This window comes from Xenopus tropicalis, chromosome 9, assembly GCF_000004195.4.
Source record: "Xenopus tropicalis strain Nigerian chromosome 9, UCB_Xtro_10.0, whole genome shotgun sequence".
Lineage (NCBI taxonomy): Eukaryota > Metazoa > Chordata > Amphibia > Anura > Pipidae > Xenopus > Xenopus tropicalis.
In genome coordinates, this window is record NC_030685.2 from 58,562,728 (window position 1) to 58,578,661 (window position 15,934).

The 15,934-nt window shown below is 40.6% G+C and overlaps 1 protein-coding gene across 2 annotated transcripts in view; it reads right to left on the reverse strand.

Moving 5' to 3' along the window:
- Window positions 1–15,934, reverse strand: part of abca12 (ATP binding cassette subfamily A member 12) — a 102,295-nt gene that overhangs the window by 71,378 nt on the left and 14,983 nt on the right. For both annotated transcript variants that reach the window (XM_031892984.1, XM_031892983.1), the window contains exons 3-9: window positions 8,008–8,140; window positions 5,080–5,168; window positions 4,577–4,647; window positions 3,719–3,865; window positions 2,755–2,885; window positions 1,562–1,665; window positions 245–345 (exon numbers count right to left, since the gene is read on the reverse strand). In XM_031892984.1, coding sequence (XP_031748844.1) covers window positions 245–345; window positions 1,562–1,665; window positions 2,755–2,885; window positions 3,719–3,865; window positions 4,577–4,647; window positions 5,080–5,168; window positions 8,008–8,140 — 776 coding nt within the window. The remainder of the gene's footprint in view (window positions 1–244; window positions 346–1,561; window positions 1,666–2,754; window positions 2,886–3,718; window positions 3,866–4,576; window positions 4,648–5,079; window positions 5,169–8,007; window positions 8,141–15,934) is intronic.

Here is a 15,934-nt window from a genome sequence, read left to right on the forward strand (position 1 = left end):
AGCTTACTGAGCAATCTTTGGAGTCATTTTTTGTAAGGGAATAATGTAGTAAATGTTAATAAACTGTGACTTATTTGATGCAATTGCGGCTTTTTTAATGCGACTGCAACCTTTTCATTACTCGTCGAATTTTTTGTCACTGAGAAATTTTTGCGGCAATTTCACCAATCCATGCCTGCTGAAAAATAATTGTTCATCACTAGTAGTAGTCCATAAAAGAAGCTTTTGTTTAATGAGTTCTTACCTTGTACAATGAAATGCAGGCACCAATCTCCTTAGTAAGATTCTGTCCTGCCAGCATCTCCCACTGGCCAGAAACTGCAACATTCAATGTACTGTTTTGCACTGGAAATGAAAAAAAAAAAAAGCCACCATAGAATTATTCTGCATGAAGCATAATTATAGTAAAAAATTTTCATAAAGACAAACCTACTCAGCTACACCTGACTGGAATGCAGTAATGCATAATCCACAATTATTTGTTTTTAATATTTTATCTGCAGCAAGCTAATGGATGATTATCTGTGATTGGTTACTTGCATTAAGGCAATTTTGCACAGTAAATAAGCCCCAGTAACTGGCAAGCAATGTAAAAGGAGTGCTTCATAGTCCATTCATATTTGAATACCACGCATCTTAGTTCTAAATTATTAATTTAATTAACTCATTGTTAGAAACATTTTTATGCAATAGAATGTCCTGTGCCTTTCTAATATTGCCACTGATTTATTGGTGAATACAAAGCATTTGATCCCACAAATGACTGCTTTCTAAACTAAGGTCTATTGGTCTTAGTGAAGTCGTTTGCACATGGATAGGAAACTGGCTACAGGATCGGGTACAGAGGGTGGTTGTTAATGGTACATTCTCTACTTGGAGTAAGCTGGTAATAGGTATGGAGAGTCTCAGTTATGGAGAATGATTGGCCAAGTTAAGGTTGTTTACACTGGAGAAGTGGCACTTAAGGTGTGATATGATTTATAACTATGTATAAATATATAAAGGGGATCATATAATAATCAGTCTAATGATTTATTTGGCAGTAGGTCCTTCCAGCAGACACAAGGCCACCCATTCCGATTAGAAGAAAGGAGGTTCTGTCTGAATATTCGGAAAGGGTGTTTTACTGGGAGAGCTGTGAAGTTGTGGAATTCTCTCCCTGACTCAGTCATACTGGCTGATACAAGAAGGGGTTGGATGGCTTTTTAGCAAGTGAGGAAATACAGGGTTATGGAAGATAGTTCAGTGTACAAGTTGATCCAGGGACTGGTCCGATTGCCATCTTGAAGTCAAGAAGGATTTTTTCCCCTCTGTGTCAAATTGGAGAGGCTTTAGAAGGGGTTATTTTTGCCATCCTCTGGATCAACTAGCAGTTAGGCAGGTTACATAGGCATTAAAGGTTGAACTTGATGGACATGTGCATAACCTAATTTACTATGTATGTTACACAATATTAACTTATACAGAGAACCTCATAGTAGAGTTATAGCAGCTGTTTGGCTGTTGGGTACAACACACTGCCCATGTCTCTACACAACTTTCATTATTTCCTTTATTTTACCTATTTTGTCTATCCTTAAGATGAGTTTAATGCAGGAATTTATATCCGCGGAATCCTGGAATACTGGAGGGACTTGTATATTCAGCTCTCCACCAAAGGGAAAACTAAGAAAGTGGAAAAAATAACAAAAAGATCAGTGTTTAGATAAAATAATCCATACTATGGACAGAGGCACATAAATACAGTTTCACATTTCTTAGTTACAAAATATGATACTGTTAATGTTTCTAAGCAGGTTAAAATAAGCTGTCTATATAAAGGGTGCATCCCTAGCACCATACAGCACGTGACTATTGACATGCAAACTATTTATGTATCAATTTAACACAAGGGGTGCAATATATCTATATTTAAGAGCCATAAAACAATCTTTGTTATAACTGTAACCTGGGGGACCATAACCTGACAAACTAGGATGGGGGTTAATTGAAATTCTTATATCTATAAATCTATATACATAGGGGCAGATTTATCAAAATGTGAGTTTAGAGCTTAATACATACAAACTCACCCACGTCCTATTCATTCCTATGGGATTTTTGGAAGCGTATTTATCAAATGGTTAGTTCTAACTTTAACCAATTGATAAATATGCTTCTAAAAATCCCATAGGTATGAATAGAACGTTGGTGAGTTTTTATGTATTAAGCTCTAAACTCACATTTTGATAAATCTACCCCATATTATACACATTTCAATTAACCCCCATCCCAGTGGGAATTGAGGTGTATATATATAATTAATATAAATATATATAGAGAAATAGAGGGATTATGTATATGTCAAGTAAACATATTTTGATTTTGATGGATATCCACATTCACATGCATTATCTTAACCTAAAGAATTGCCATTCTCAATCAAACTTGTTCTCATTAGGGTTCTGAATGGCTATGAGTCACCAGGCTCAGTTTGCATGCAAAAATATTATGACTAACGTTTTACATAAACTTGTTATTTTCCCATAAATAAACATTTTCAAGAGCCTGCATTATTTTTAGGGATGAATCCTTCCTTTCATGATCATTTTAAATTTATAAATATGGGTTTGAGATTTAAAAAGCCATATCCTATAGTCCTAAGAGAATATGGCTAGAAGCAGTTCCAGGATCCAGGCCTTTTAAATGTCATGACTTATTCTAAAAGCTAACCATATTGTAAATTATTGCAGATAATCATTTTAGGATTTTCACCTTTTTGGATCCTTGATGTACTGTGGTAACATAAGAAGCAGATTCCAAAATGCAGTGTCATTCTGCACCTTTTGGAACTGGGTTGACACTGTCTGCAATGTACTGAGGATTTCTGTCATATTTAGGTGAATCTTTAATGGGACAAAACAGAACATTTTAGTCATTGGGAAGCATTGATATATTCATATACAGATAACAAAAAATATTCAGGTTATCGAATGTTGCCTCCAGATGTATTTTGTTTGCATAAGCTCAGATGTGAGCAAGTACAAAAATCATCAGAATGTGACATTTGCGCAAATTTATGGGCACTTCTAGAGCCCAGTCTGTATTCTGGCAGCCTAAAAGGTATCCAGTGGAGAGAATATAATTGGCCCATAGGACCCCAAGCTTGCAATACCTACTGAACACCTCAGAGACCTGCTTTTCTGGTAAGAAAATATTTTTTTTTCTAAATTCCTAATTGGTCAGCACGAGGAAGGAGCTAAGTTGCACTAGTGTGGTTTCCAGTTGCAACCCATCATTTTTACAACTTGCAGGACATTGTTAAAGGAACAGTAATGCCAAAAAATGAAAGTGTTTGAGAGTAACTAAAATATAATATCATGTAAAACTGGGAAAAAATATAAACATTAGTAAATGGCCCCCTAAGACTTGGCAGAGGAGAATAAATTATAATCAAACTGTAAATTGCTGTAAAATTTTTAGGTTCAAGTCCCACTATGTTTTCAAAGTGGGGGACATTCCAATATTTTTTGGGACCACTGTTGTAAGCACTGCAAGTTTAAAGTGAGATTGCATTGTACCTATTTGTTATCAAAAGAACTGTTTATCTAGTCTCATGCTGGTTCTAGTGCAAAGTTATTATTAACAATAAACAGCACAAACATATATACATTTTTTTTTGTTTCTCTGATGTTCATTAAAATGGACTAACATTAGTTTGCTAGGGATTTTGAGGTACCTGATTTATTGCGAGATTTATTAACTGTGTCAATGATGTAATGTTTTTGCAGAGGTCCTTGGAGCTGCTGTTGGGTGACAATAATGAAATGGCAGAAAGGCAGACAGCTCCCTTCACATCTCCTGAAAGCAACATCTGTATTGCCATCTAGAAACAGTAGAATAAAGGAATGAAAGGTTATATTGTGAATATACAATGTCTATTCTCCATTAAACAGTACTGGGATTAGTAGTGCCAAGCTTCCCATAAACCTACAGACTTACAGTGGGCACTAGTACAGTTCAGAAATGATTAGTAATTACAACACAACAAGGAAATATTTGCAAAAGCCCTATAAGATCCTAAACAAAATAGTTTTTCTTTAAAGGGGAAACAATCATAAAAATAAAAATGTAATGCAAGCCTCATTGCATGGAAAAGTTTATGTTGCATTTTTACTTTTGTAATAGTTCCCTTTTACTCTTCTCAGTCAACAAAACACATAAGCAGACTGAGTACAACCAGTATTCATTTATGTTAGAAAGTGACTGAAACCTAAGGCACAGATTGTGCCACAACAGTATTATATTTTCTTTGGTGTAAACCAAAAAATACATTTATACTGGCAGTAGTAATGGCATGTAGACTGCAGTGAGTTTGTTGTATTTAATTTTCTGTGCAAGTTATACCATTATGTTAAACTCCTTATTTGTACTTCTTACTTACTATTTGTAAGTAAAGTCCATATATATTTTATTTTAGATTGGAATTATCACAGCAAATATTTTCCTGGTTGCTATGGGTTTCTAGACATGGAGAAAAGATTGCAGCTTCTATTACCAGTTGTGTTGTCTTGCCCTCGGAATGATAATGGTTTACCTGTGTAGTACTTGTAGTAGTACTTGTAGTTCTTGTGTTATTTTGATTTGTTACGTTGACAGATTTTTGCCCTATGTGGAAGAAGCATAATTATTCAATGTTATCGATGTTTTTAATATGACAGTTATTTTATGCACAGCATTGAACAATTCATTGCGGCTTGTTATATTTCTAAAAGTGCAACAATTCCATTCATCTATAGCAGGTGTTTAAAGTCACCTTTGCAATTTGATCAATCAGTGGGAGTACAGAACAGCCTTTTAATACTGGTTAATGTAACCTTTTGTACAGCTGGTTATGCATTTGAAGATCCGCTTGTTTGGCGAGGTTGCTAAACAAGTGAATCTTTCACCAATAATAAAAACTGAAGGGGCCAAATTGGCAGCTTAAATCTGCCCATGTATGGCTATATTAAGAATGTCATAATTGGAATATCTATGTTTACACATGGTTTTCTATCTATAAATCAAACAAAGATTAACAAGGTGGTAACTAGTACATACCCAATGAAGCTGATATGTTGCCTGATGCTTTCATTAAGAATGTTGAGTCTCCTCCTCCCCCTCCAGAATCAACTGAACGTTTTTGTATACTGGCAACAAAACAGTGTGAATATTACAACTGAGAAAAAAATTTGACATAAATCAAATGAGTGACAGGACCTTTGTTCACTCCTTTCAAGGCCAGAGAGATACTGAATGCACTAGCAAGACTGAGTAGTCAAATTGGGGGTTTCTTGCTATCTCTTGATACTTGCAAATTTAATCTTCAAAGTATGTTATAGATGAACCAGATTTTTAATTTGTCTACATATTTTAATGGTCTTTGAATTACGTCTTCAAAGATGCCTTGATCCAAGTGTCTGATATTTGTTATTTTACCATACATAGTAATAACATATTTTATTCTAAACCTCACGGTACTATACATTGGCAGGGGGCAAAATGCCTTGATTTGTGTATTTAGCAACTACTGCCTTGGCTCCTGATTCCCAGAGAGCAGTTCATCTGCACCCTCCTGTGGATTCAGAGGTGCCTGTATACATAAGAGACAGCAGTGAGTGGGAGGGAGGTGGCCCCATGATGCCTCCTGGCTTGCTAGTCATTCAAACATGCAAGCTAGTAAGTGTTATTGGGTGCATGGTATGCATTAACTGCAGGGCTTCCTTGCACCTTGTGCAGTTTGGTCTTCTGTGGATTGGTCCAAAGGGTACAATTTGCTGAATTTGATCCTGAGGAAAATCAGTAAAATCAGCCTTCTGGACTCATTTAGAAACATAGAGTAGATGTTGTATCAGTGTCACTGCCAAAATTAGCCAACTATCAATTAGTTTTGACAAGTCTGCGAAAAGTTACAACATGAAAGCAAATTACAAACTGGTTGTTAGTAAGTATACATTTAGGGCTACCCGGTCATTTAAAACCTTGGGACTGCTCCTAAAAAATATAGCTTAAAAGGCAACAGTTATTGCATATACCTGTAATGCAAGCAGTGCAGCCTAGCAACCAACATTTATAAAAAGTGATTTTTAATTTTTCAAACAACTGCTTAGGCTTAGTATTGTTGAAATTTTGTGCCAGTAATACTATATTAAACCCATTGCTGCCTGAAGCGTAGAGGACCATTTGGCTGCTTCCAGGGATACTGTCATGATTTTTATGGTCTACTTTTTATTTCTAAATGATACTGTTTACAGGGCAAATAATTCTCTCTTCCATTTAAAATTGTATTCTTGAACTAACACATGTATTTTTTTTAGTTGTAATATTAGTGTGTAAGCAGCCATGCATTGTGCCTGAGTCTGAGCTTTCAGAGAGAGCCAGCGCTACACATTAAAACTGCTTTCAGGTAACCCATTGTTTCTCCTACTCCCATGTTACTGGAGGAGTCCCAAGCCAGACTTAAATTTCGTGCTGTCTACTGGGAGCTGCTATCTTGCTCCCTTCCTATTGTTCTGCTGATCGGCTGCTGAGAGGAGGGGATATCACTCCAACTTGCAGCGCAGCAGTAAAGTGTGACTGATGTTTATCAGAGCACAATGTGAAATTTCAAAATTAAATATAAAAAAATCTGTTAATGATGAGTGAATTTTTTTGGCAGGCATGGTTTTGTGACAAAATTCCACATTTTGCCATAGGCAAAATTTTGCTGCAAAAACTTGTGGTTGCGTCAAAAAAGGCGTGGTCGCATAAAAAAGTAGCACAGTACCAGCGTTTCGCTCATTTTTCTGGTGTTGCGAAATTTTTTTGGTGAAAGGAAACGGGACAGATTCGCTCATAACTACTATTTGTGTTTTTGAAAAATGGATTTCAATGCAGGATTCTGCTGGAAAAGCTCCATTAACTGATGCGTTTTAAAAAAAAATGTGTTTTCCCGTAACAGTATTCCTTTAACAAACAGCATGTTAAAATAAAACAGATGCAACTACGCCCCTTATTAAAATATATGGTAGTGGCCATTTTGTTTCTCATTACATACCTGTGTTTTGTGCAAAGAAATTATAATGAACTATATTTAGTTTTTATGTAGCTATTGCATTTGTTAAGGTTCTATGAGCACTATGAATATGTCAATGTATTTTTTCTACTTATTTATGTCCAGTCACCACCAGAGGGTTGTATTGTGTGTACCATTTGTACAGCTGTGTGATCTGCAGCTTATAGATACTTAATATATATGATGTGTGTTAATCTTTAATACATTTTGCTTTCTTGTAAAAAAAATATTTTCTCTTGACTAGGCAGTTAAGCAGAATATCCCTTTTCTGGAAATGTGCATTAATACATATGAGAGGGAGCTGCAATACATTTGTGTCCTCTGATGTAGTTACACTAAGGGGGAGATTTACTAATCCACGAATGGACCGAAAGCGTCCGAATACATTTTTTTTTGTAATGATCGGTATTTTTCCGATTTTTTTCATCGCCGTCACGACTTTTTCGCATATTGTCGGGCATTTTTCGCCGCCGTCGCGAAAAAATCGTTCTGTCGCGCCAAGTACGAAAGTTTCGGATTCATTCAAGCTTCAGTATCGTGACTTTCCTTGGGCCAGGTTAGAGCTGCAGAGTGCCATTGAGTCCTATGGGAGGCTTCCAAAATCATGCAAAGTCGGAAAGGTTTGACCGCCATTTACGAGCGCTCAATAAGAAAAAGTTGCAACAATTCGCGAAAAAGTCGTAACGGCCACGAAAAAGTTGCGACAATTCGCGAAGAAGTTGCGACGGCGACGAAAAAAATCGCAAAAATACGAAAAATGCCGCAAAATTTTAGTTTTTTGGGTTTTTTTGCCCATTCAGATTTGTGGATTAGTAAATCTCCCCCTAAGTTTTGTTAATATATTAATTCTTATGTCTATAATGAGGTACTACCTACATACAACATTGTTTTTGCATTAGTAAAGTTGTGTTATGTAGAGACACCATTTCACTTACTTGCTTTTTGTGGTAGTAGATGATGTGTTCGGCAGGTAGCTTATGTAGTTACACGATGAGTCTGTGTTGCAGAGGAAGTTTTGAAGAAAGGGAATCATCCCTGTGCTCTGCAGGTTGCGTGGAGCCAAGTAGCCTGCAAATAAGTAATAATGAATAAGAGGGGAACCAGTGTTTTTGCATCAGTCAGAGATTTACAACATTTTCCCATTTGGGAAGCACCTATGGAGCCTTGATAAGCATAACAAGGACAGTGAGGGCATAACAAGGGCACTCTAAAAGAGACTCCCTAGGAATTGTCATTTATCTTCCAGTCTCTCATTTTACCATCTGCCTGGTTGATATGGTAAACTGGACCCTAGCAACCAGATAAGTAAGTGTAGGGACCCATAGGGTTAAGCTCCCTATGGTGTTATCCCTTATTCTTATCTTATCTGTATTGTTATAGGGCAGAGCCCTCTGATCTCAGGTTACTGTTATTAGGCTGCCCTCTATAGGTTTAGCCAGGTTGACCACTCCCCTTGTGCCAGACTATATAGTGTCTTGCACCAGGAAGTGTCTTCCTCTTTTGGCTGCATGCTGTGTTCTGGACAGATCCCAACTGAGCCTGGACCAGAACATAGGCCCAGAAGCCATTTGTACCCTAGGGGACCACCTACCCTAGTGCTAAGTCGGGGACAGGGCCCCGTGAACGAGGTTAAGCCAGCACAGACAGATTTGTTATAGCACCCTCTAGGAGAGGTGATTGTAGTCAGCTTATTTAGTAAGGGCAGTCTATAGCCCCAACCAGGAGTTGTAACAAAGGGTTTAGTCCACCCCGGCTCTGTAGTCGTTCTTTAGGGACCGGTTTTATTAGACGCCAGGTACCAGTGTTAGGAGCTCTCCCCTGGACCACAGTCGGCCGGAACACTCCCTTCTGAAAGGTCTATATCTCAGGTGTCAACTAATCCTCTGTGCATCCTCCAAGTGGGTTATTCTGTGCCTAAAGTGTCACATCTGCTGTACTATCTGTGACATCATACACTGCTGTGTCTGTGAGTATACCCTGCTGCACTATAAAGTTGTGCCTTTGTCCAATAAATTGTACCATAGTTATTAAGCAAGAATCCTCTGGCGTCCATTATTCTCTATTTGCACTACACACCTCAGCTAGTTGTAGTTCAACTACACCCTCAGCTCCATCTAATTCTCCCATATAGCGGAGGCTCACCCCTTTGTATTAAGTGTCGCAATGTAACCCATGCTCCCATTATCACTACTAGTCTGGGTTTGGTAAATTGGGTCAGAAAAGCGTTACATTTATGGCGCCCAACGTGGGGCCCGAAGGGTTAAATTCATTTTGAAATTTTCGGAGCCATTACCTGAGGGGCTGAGTAAAAGTGTGTGTGTTGCTTTAAAATTTGCTGACAGGCACTGCCGAACGCGTTAGGTAAAAGGCGCCTGCAGTCCTGCTCGTAAAAGCACAGTACTAATTGGCCGTGGGTTCGGGCTTGAGGATTTCCCCCGTAAAATCCCATTGGTCGGCGGAGTTGTCAATCACCGCCCCTAAATTTTGGCGCTCTTTCCTACGAAATCCCGCGAGAGGCGGGTTGTTTGTGAGACTTTGGCGGCCATTTCACGAGATCGTGACCTCACGGCGGCCATCTTGTGACTCTCTCTTGAATAGGAAAGACGCATGGTACAAGAGCTCCAGCCTGTTAGAGTGTACAGCGGCTGCGTACACTTAAAAGCTCTGGTATCGCTACCTCATCTCGGTTGCCCTGCTTATCTCTGCGGCTGCAGAGAGTACAACAAGGGACCGAGGCTTTATACCTTCCGGAACCAGGAACCGCGGCTGCGACCTGGGGCCCCGAGAAGGACTTAGGATTGTGAGTACCCCACGGCTGTGGGACAACTACCTTTAACCGGATAACCCGGCAGTTACCATAGTTCCCCCGGGTGTAACCCAGCATACGCGGCTGCGTTCTGGGCCGGATACATTGTGGGAAACGCTACTCCTATACTGCGGCTGCAGATAGAGTATTTTGCAGAGCATACCCTTAGTATTCCGGACATTGATCCTAGGGGCCGGTTGAGAGCCGCCATAGCGGTTTGGGAACAATTACAGAAGGGATCCGATTGTCACTGCTGCGGCTGCGGGGTGATTTATTTTATGGAAAATCCCTCTCATAACCTTAAGATGGCTGGCGTTACTGATATCACTGAATCAGTGAAAATAAAACAGGAAGCCACAGACAGCGCCATCTCTACGCAATGTCCAAATCCCCAGCATAGGTATGTGTGGCTGGGCACTTTTGGCCAAAAGAGTGGGGAAGAAGGGGAGACCTGGTTAGTACCATACAGTGGCTGCTGTAATGAGGAATTCGAGCAGGCCCTGGGAGATGTGCAAGCTAGATGCCCTGGCTGCAATAACACTTGCTGGGTTGGGCCTACAGTGAGGATAGAGTCCCCATCACCATGTAAGGAGGGCGCCTCACCAGTTGAAAGCCTGCCACCTCCACCTACTACACCAACCCCCAGTGCAGGCCCGGTTAGACCTGCCACCCCACCAATAGCAGAATCATCTGGGGATGCCCTGTTGTCACCTACCAGCAGTGACGATGAGCAAGGAGCACCCCCTTCAGTGGCCAAATCAGAGGCCATTTGGCCTTACAACAGGGCCAAAAAGGACACTGAGCTATCCCAGAAAATGGAACGTTTAAGTTTTTGCACCGGCAGAGGGAGGGCACGATCTTTAACCCCAGAGAGGGCTAGTGCTGCTTCATCCTCAGGGTCTAGGATACCAGCTGAATACCCTGGACATCGCCGCCGTGCTAAGCCAGATTGGCCTAATATGGTATTTGGGGGTACTGCGGAGACTGTCCCCCAGAGAGAAGAGAGACCTGCACCTCTAAGGCCACCCCAGAGTAGGCCAGAAGGTGCCATTGTTTTGCCAAATACTCCACCACCTCACTACACCTTCAGCAAAGAAGAAACATGCTGGGTGGCTCCAGGCCGTGCAGACCCTGAAAAGTATAGGGCTGTGTCACGGGTCCAGAGACTGATCAATAATAAAGTGTATGAACTTTGGCAGTTCTACATGCCTTACGTCCCAGAGTGGGTTTATGATGAGGTGGAGAAGCACTTAGATGAGTGGCTGTATGGTGAGATCTCCAGACGTGAGAAGATTGGATTTGGGGGGCTGCTTGCCAAGACCCCAGAGAAACGACATCAGGATGTTGACTATCTGGCTAACATTGCCCGGGAGTGGTGGTTTGGTCGCACAATACTGAAACACAGAGTGAGATCCTGTGGAAAGTATGAAAAGGATAAGAACTTTGCATTGCTCTCGGACCTCCCCAGTGGAGGCAAGATAGATAAGCCCCATCCTGCATATTATGTCTCCTACGAGGTGACAAAGGCAAAGTTCGACAGGAACATGCATTGAAAACCCCATGCCGGCTTGGATACCCTTCACCAGATGGGATTTTCCCCCGGGTGGGAGGTGGGTAGCGTTCCCTAGCTGTTAAAGGGCTTACCCACCATATTTGGGCACTTCTAAAGAGACTGCCAGTTTTGCCGCCATAGAGGTGACCCTTCATCTTCTCCAGTTATCCACAGTGGTGGATTTATGTTCTTTAAAGTTTGGGACTCTCCAAATTCCTCAGGAGAGACTGTAAAGTTTTGTTTAAGTTGGGTGATCAAGAAAAGACTGCTGCGCCCCATCCCACTACAACTTCTATGTTTATCTACCTCATCTAAGAGTAGAACCCATTGCCTGATCCACACCACGAAGTGCATGTTGAGACATCCATGAACACTGGGTTTGGGTGGAAGGCCTGGACTTAATAAAGTTTATGGGTGGGGATGTATTACAGTTTAAATTGTGCCCAATAACAATTTCTTTACAGCCAAGCATGTGCCTGGGGACCCCTGAATGAAGGCAGGATCATCCTCATGTGTAAGTGTATCTGTTATATCCCTGTTGCAGGTTACAGGTGGTATATCTAGAATACCTAAGTGTGTACCTGAGCACCACTGTTTAGGGGCAGGAAGGTGACTCAAGATTTCTAAGTATTGTGCCTGTTATACCTCTGTTGCAGAGCCAGAAGGTATCTCAAGGATCTATATAAGTAAGTGCCTGAGTGATCCATAGTGACACTCATGTATTGTAAATGGTTTACAGAAACGTAACTAGTAACGAAACAGTTAAAATTTTCTGTGCCTTAAAATTTTCATTTACAGCTATCCAATGTACCGGATACTCCTCAGGAGAGGGTATCAGAAACGGATGTATGGGTACTGTATTTTTGCACTAAATCAATGCACTACGTTATTTCTTGAAATGTGAAATTAATGTTATTTGCCATTGCCGGGTCGGAATGGAATTTTCCCCCGGGTGAATGTAGGGACCCATAGGGTTAAGCTCCCTATGGTGTTATCCCTTATTCTTATCTTATCTGTATTGTTATAGGGCAGAGCCCTCTGATCTCAGGTTACTGTTATTAGGCTGCCCTCTATAGGTTTAGCCAGGTTGACCACTCCCCTTGTGCCAGACTATATAGTGTCTTGCACCAGGAAGTGTCTTCCTCTTTTGGCTGCATGCTGTGTTCTGGACAGATCCCAACTGAGCCTGGACCAGAACATAGGCCCAGAAGCCATTTGTACCCTAGGGGACCACCTACCCTAGTGCTAAGTCGGGGACAGGGCCCCGTGAACGAGGTTAAGCCAGCACAGACAGATTTGTTATAGCACCCTCTAGGAGAGGTGATTGTAGTCAGCTTATTTAGTAAGGGCAGTCTATAGCCCCAACCAGGAGTTGTAACAAAGGGTTTAGTCCACCCCGGCTCTGTAGTCGTTCTTTAGGGACCGGTTTTATTAGACGCCAGGTACCAGTGTTAGGAGCTCTCCCCTGGACCACAGTCGGCCGGAACACTCCCTTCTGAAAGGTCTATATCTCAGGTGTCAACTAATCCTCTGTGCATCCTCCAAGTGGGTTATTCTGTGCCTAAAGTGTCACATCTGCTGTACTATCTGTGACATCATACACTGCTGTGTCTGTGAGTATACCCTGCTGCACTATAAAGTTGTGCCTTTGTCCAATAAATTGTACCATAGTTATTAAGCAAGAATCCTCTGGCGTCCATTATTCTCTATTTGCACTACACACCTCAGCTAGTTGTAGTTCAACTACACCCTCAGCTCCATCTAATTCTCCCATATAGCGGAGGCTCACCCCTTTGTATTAAGTGTCGCAATGTAACCCATGCTCCCATTATCACTACTAGCCTGGGTTTGGTAAATTGGGTCAGAAAAGCGTTACATAAGTTAAAGGTAAACCACCCCTCTAAAAGAATACCAAAGGAACCAAAGTTACCACAAAGATTGCAATTACCAGCCTTGCCAGACTGTATCTCTCAGCACAGTATCAAGGGCTAAAGCATGCTGGGAGCTATAGGTCAGAAAAAGCAACAACATCCAAATGAACCTGAACTTAGCGCAAGAGACAAGAATGCTTCATTTAGAATCCTGTCCAACCTGTTATTGTCACTGAGGGCTTAAATACATTTTTTCCTAAAACAGAATGACAAATTGAATGAGTAATTAGCACCATGTTTACACTCCTGGTGTTTGAATACAGTGTAATATTTGCAAGCTAAAAATGCACAGTAAAGTCATTGTGCTAACAGCAGGGAGGCTCAAGCTGCACTAAGCTCTTGAAACTGGAAATAAGCTACAGTTACTGTACAATGGGAGAGATTTATGGAGGGTTCAGTTTCTAACAGGTCAAATGAGTAAAACGAGTATTTCTTTAATTATACTTTGTCCTTCAAAAATCATTTAGTAGCTGTCATAACTAAACATGAATAAGTTACCCAACAACATATTGTTAATTATGATGTCTCGATCACTACATTGGTGGGGGAACTAATACATCATTCTTTATTGCTGGGTTTAAGCATTTTACATTTTAAATGGAATTCAGGGAGAATTGGTTCGATTTTTTTTTTGGAACTAAAAGAAAAATGTATATTCTATAGCTCCCAAGCTAAAGGAAAGTGCAACACTGTCTCATTACGCAGGTCACACCGTTAGCTGGGGGACTGTTAGCTTGGCTGATCATTAGCCGTACAGTATTTGAAAGGTCTGCAAAGTGAATATGTATATAACATTTCACTGGTCAATCAAAGAGTTAATGAGCACTACAAGATTTTGAAATATCCAGCCACTGCTTACTTCCTGTTGAATTTCAATCTGAACCTTTATGGTCCTGAAACAAGTTTTTGAAGCCATTTTAAGTGCAATCAGTTGTCTTGCTTTTTCTTAAATTGTCCTAGATTTATTCAAATTTGGACTAGGCAATGCTGGCCTATCCTAATCCCAGCATTTTGGAATCATTACAGGAAAATGTTTTTGATGATTAGGAAAGGTTGTTAAGGAACAGGCACAGTTAAGAAATACCTATATCAGTTTATCAAATTGTGCTTTGAGCAGTGGTGAGTGAGGTTAGAGTTTCAGGAAAGCCTCAGGGAATTAACAAATTCTAAGCAATGTCAAGAAATTCTAAAGCAATGCCAATACTGATGTAACAAATTGAGGAAAAGAGCTTTGTAAATGTAACCATCATAACCACTTCATAGAACAACCCCAAAGTTTGCATTATATATATACTCAGCATTCTGCAGATTACCTGTTTATTGCCAACTGAGGTTTACAGCAAAGGTGTTTTTTTTGTCTGATGAATAAGATTTGTAATATTGTTTCTTTTTATTCAACCAGGATTTTGTTGATGGCCCTGGAATAATATTTTCTTTATTTCAACACAGCAAAGAAAATAAAGGGGGATGAAGTATGAAAGTCTACCATCTGTTCTGGCATAAAGGCACCAAATAGGCAAAAGGATCTATCTTTGGTTGCCACTAGTGATGGGCGAAAAGTTTCGCCAGGCATGGATTCGCGGCGAATTTCCGCCTTTCGCCATTGGCGGATTGTTTTGCGAAATGGATGAAAAATTTTGCAGCGGAAAAATTCGCCGCACGTCCAAAAATTGTTGCCGGCGTAAAAAAGAATAGTCGCGGGCGACGAAATAATAGCCACGCGACAAAATAATAGCCTCGGGCGACGAAACAATAGCCGCGCGACAAAATAATAGCCGCGGGCGACGAAATAATAGCCGCGCGACAAAACAATAGCCGCGCGAAAAAATAATAGCCGCGGGCGATGAAACAATAGCCGTGCGACAAAATAATACCCGCGGGCGACAAATTAATAGCCGCGCGACGAAACAATAGCCGTGGGCGACGAAACAATAGCCGCGGGCGACGAAACAATAGCTGCGCGATGAAACAATAGCCACGGGCGACGAAACAATAGCCGCGCGACAAAATAATAGCCGCGGGCGACAATTTTTTTTGTCGCACGCCATTTTCGCCGTTTCGCGAATTTTTCGTCGTTTCGCGGATCTTTTGAAAGATTCGCGAATTTTTCGGCAAAACGGAACAGATTCGCTCATCACTAGTTGCCACCATTGACTGGGTAATAAATTACTAACATGATCACACAGTATTTGTTTTTTTACGTATTTGAGAAAGCTGCAATTTTCCGGATGTTGTTTGTGAGCTTTTAATTACAGGTCACTGCATGGTAGTCTTTATATCGTTCAGAAAGTAATCCTGCCATAGCCCTAATTATATTCTCCTTTATGTGTCCACTTGTGCTAATAAGACTGAGACTGAGCTCCCTTTTGAAGGTAAGTGAGAGTGACTGAAGAGGACATCTAGGAAGTAATTTTCAACGCTTATCGTAATAATATGGCCTTAGTAGAAAATGCAAAGTGATTTGCATTAAAGGCACTTAGCAAATCTACAATGCGTGTGTATCTTGCAAAACAGACCAGTCTGTAGTCCATATAAGGAAGGGGTTCTGCCTGATTTAACAACATAAACAACAT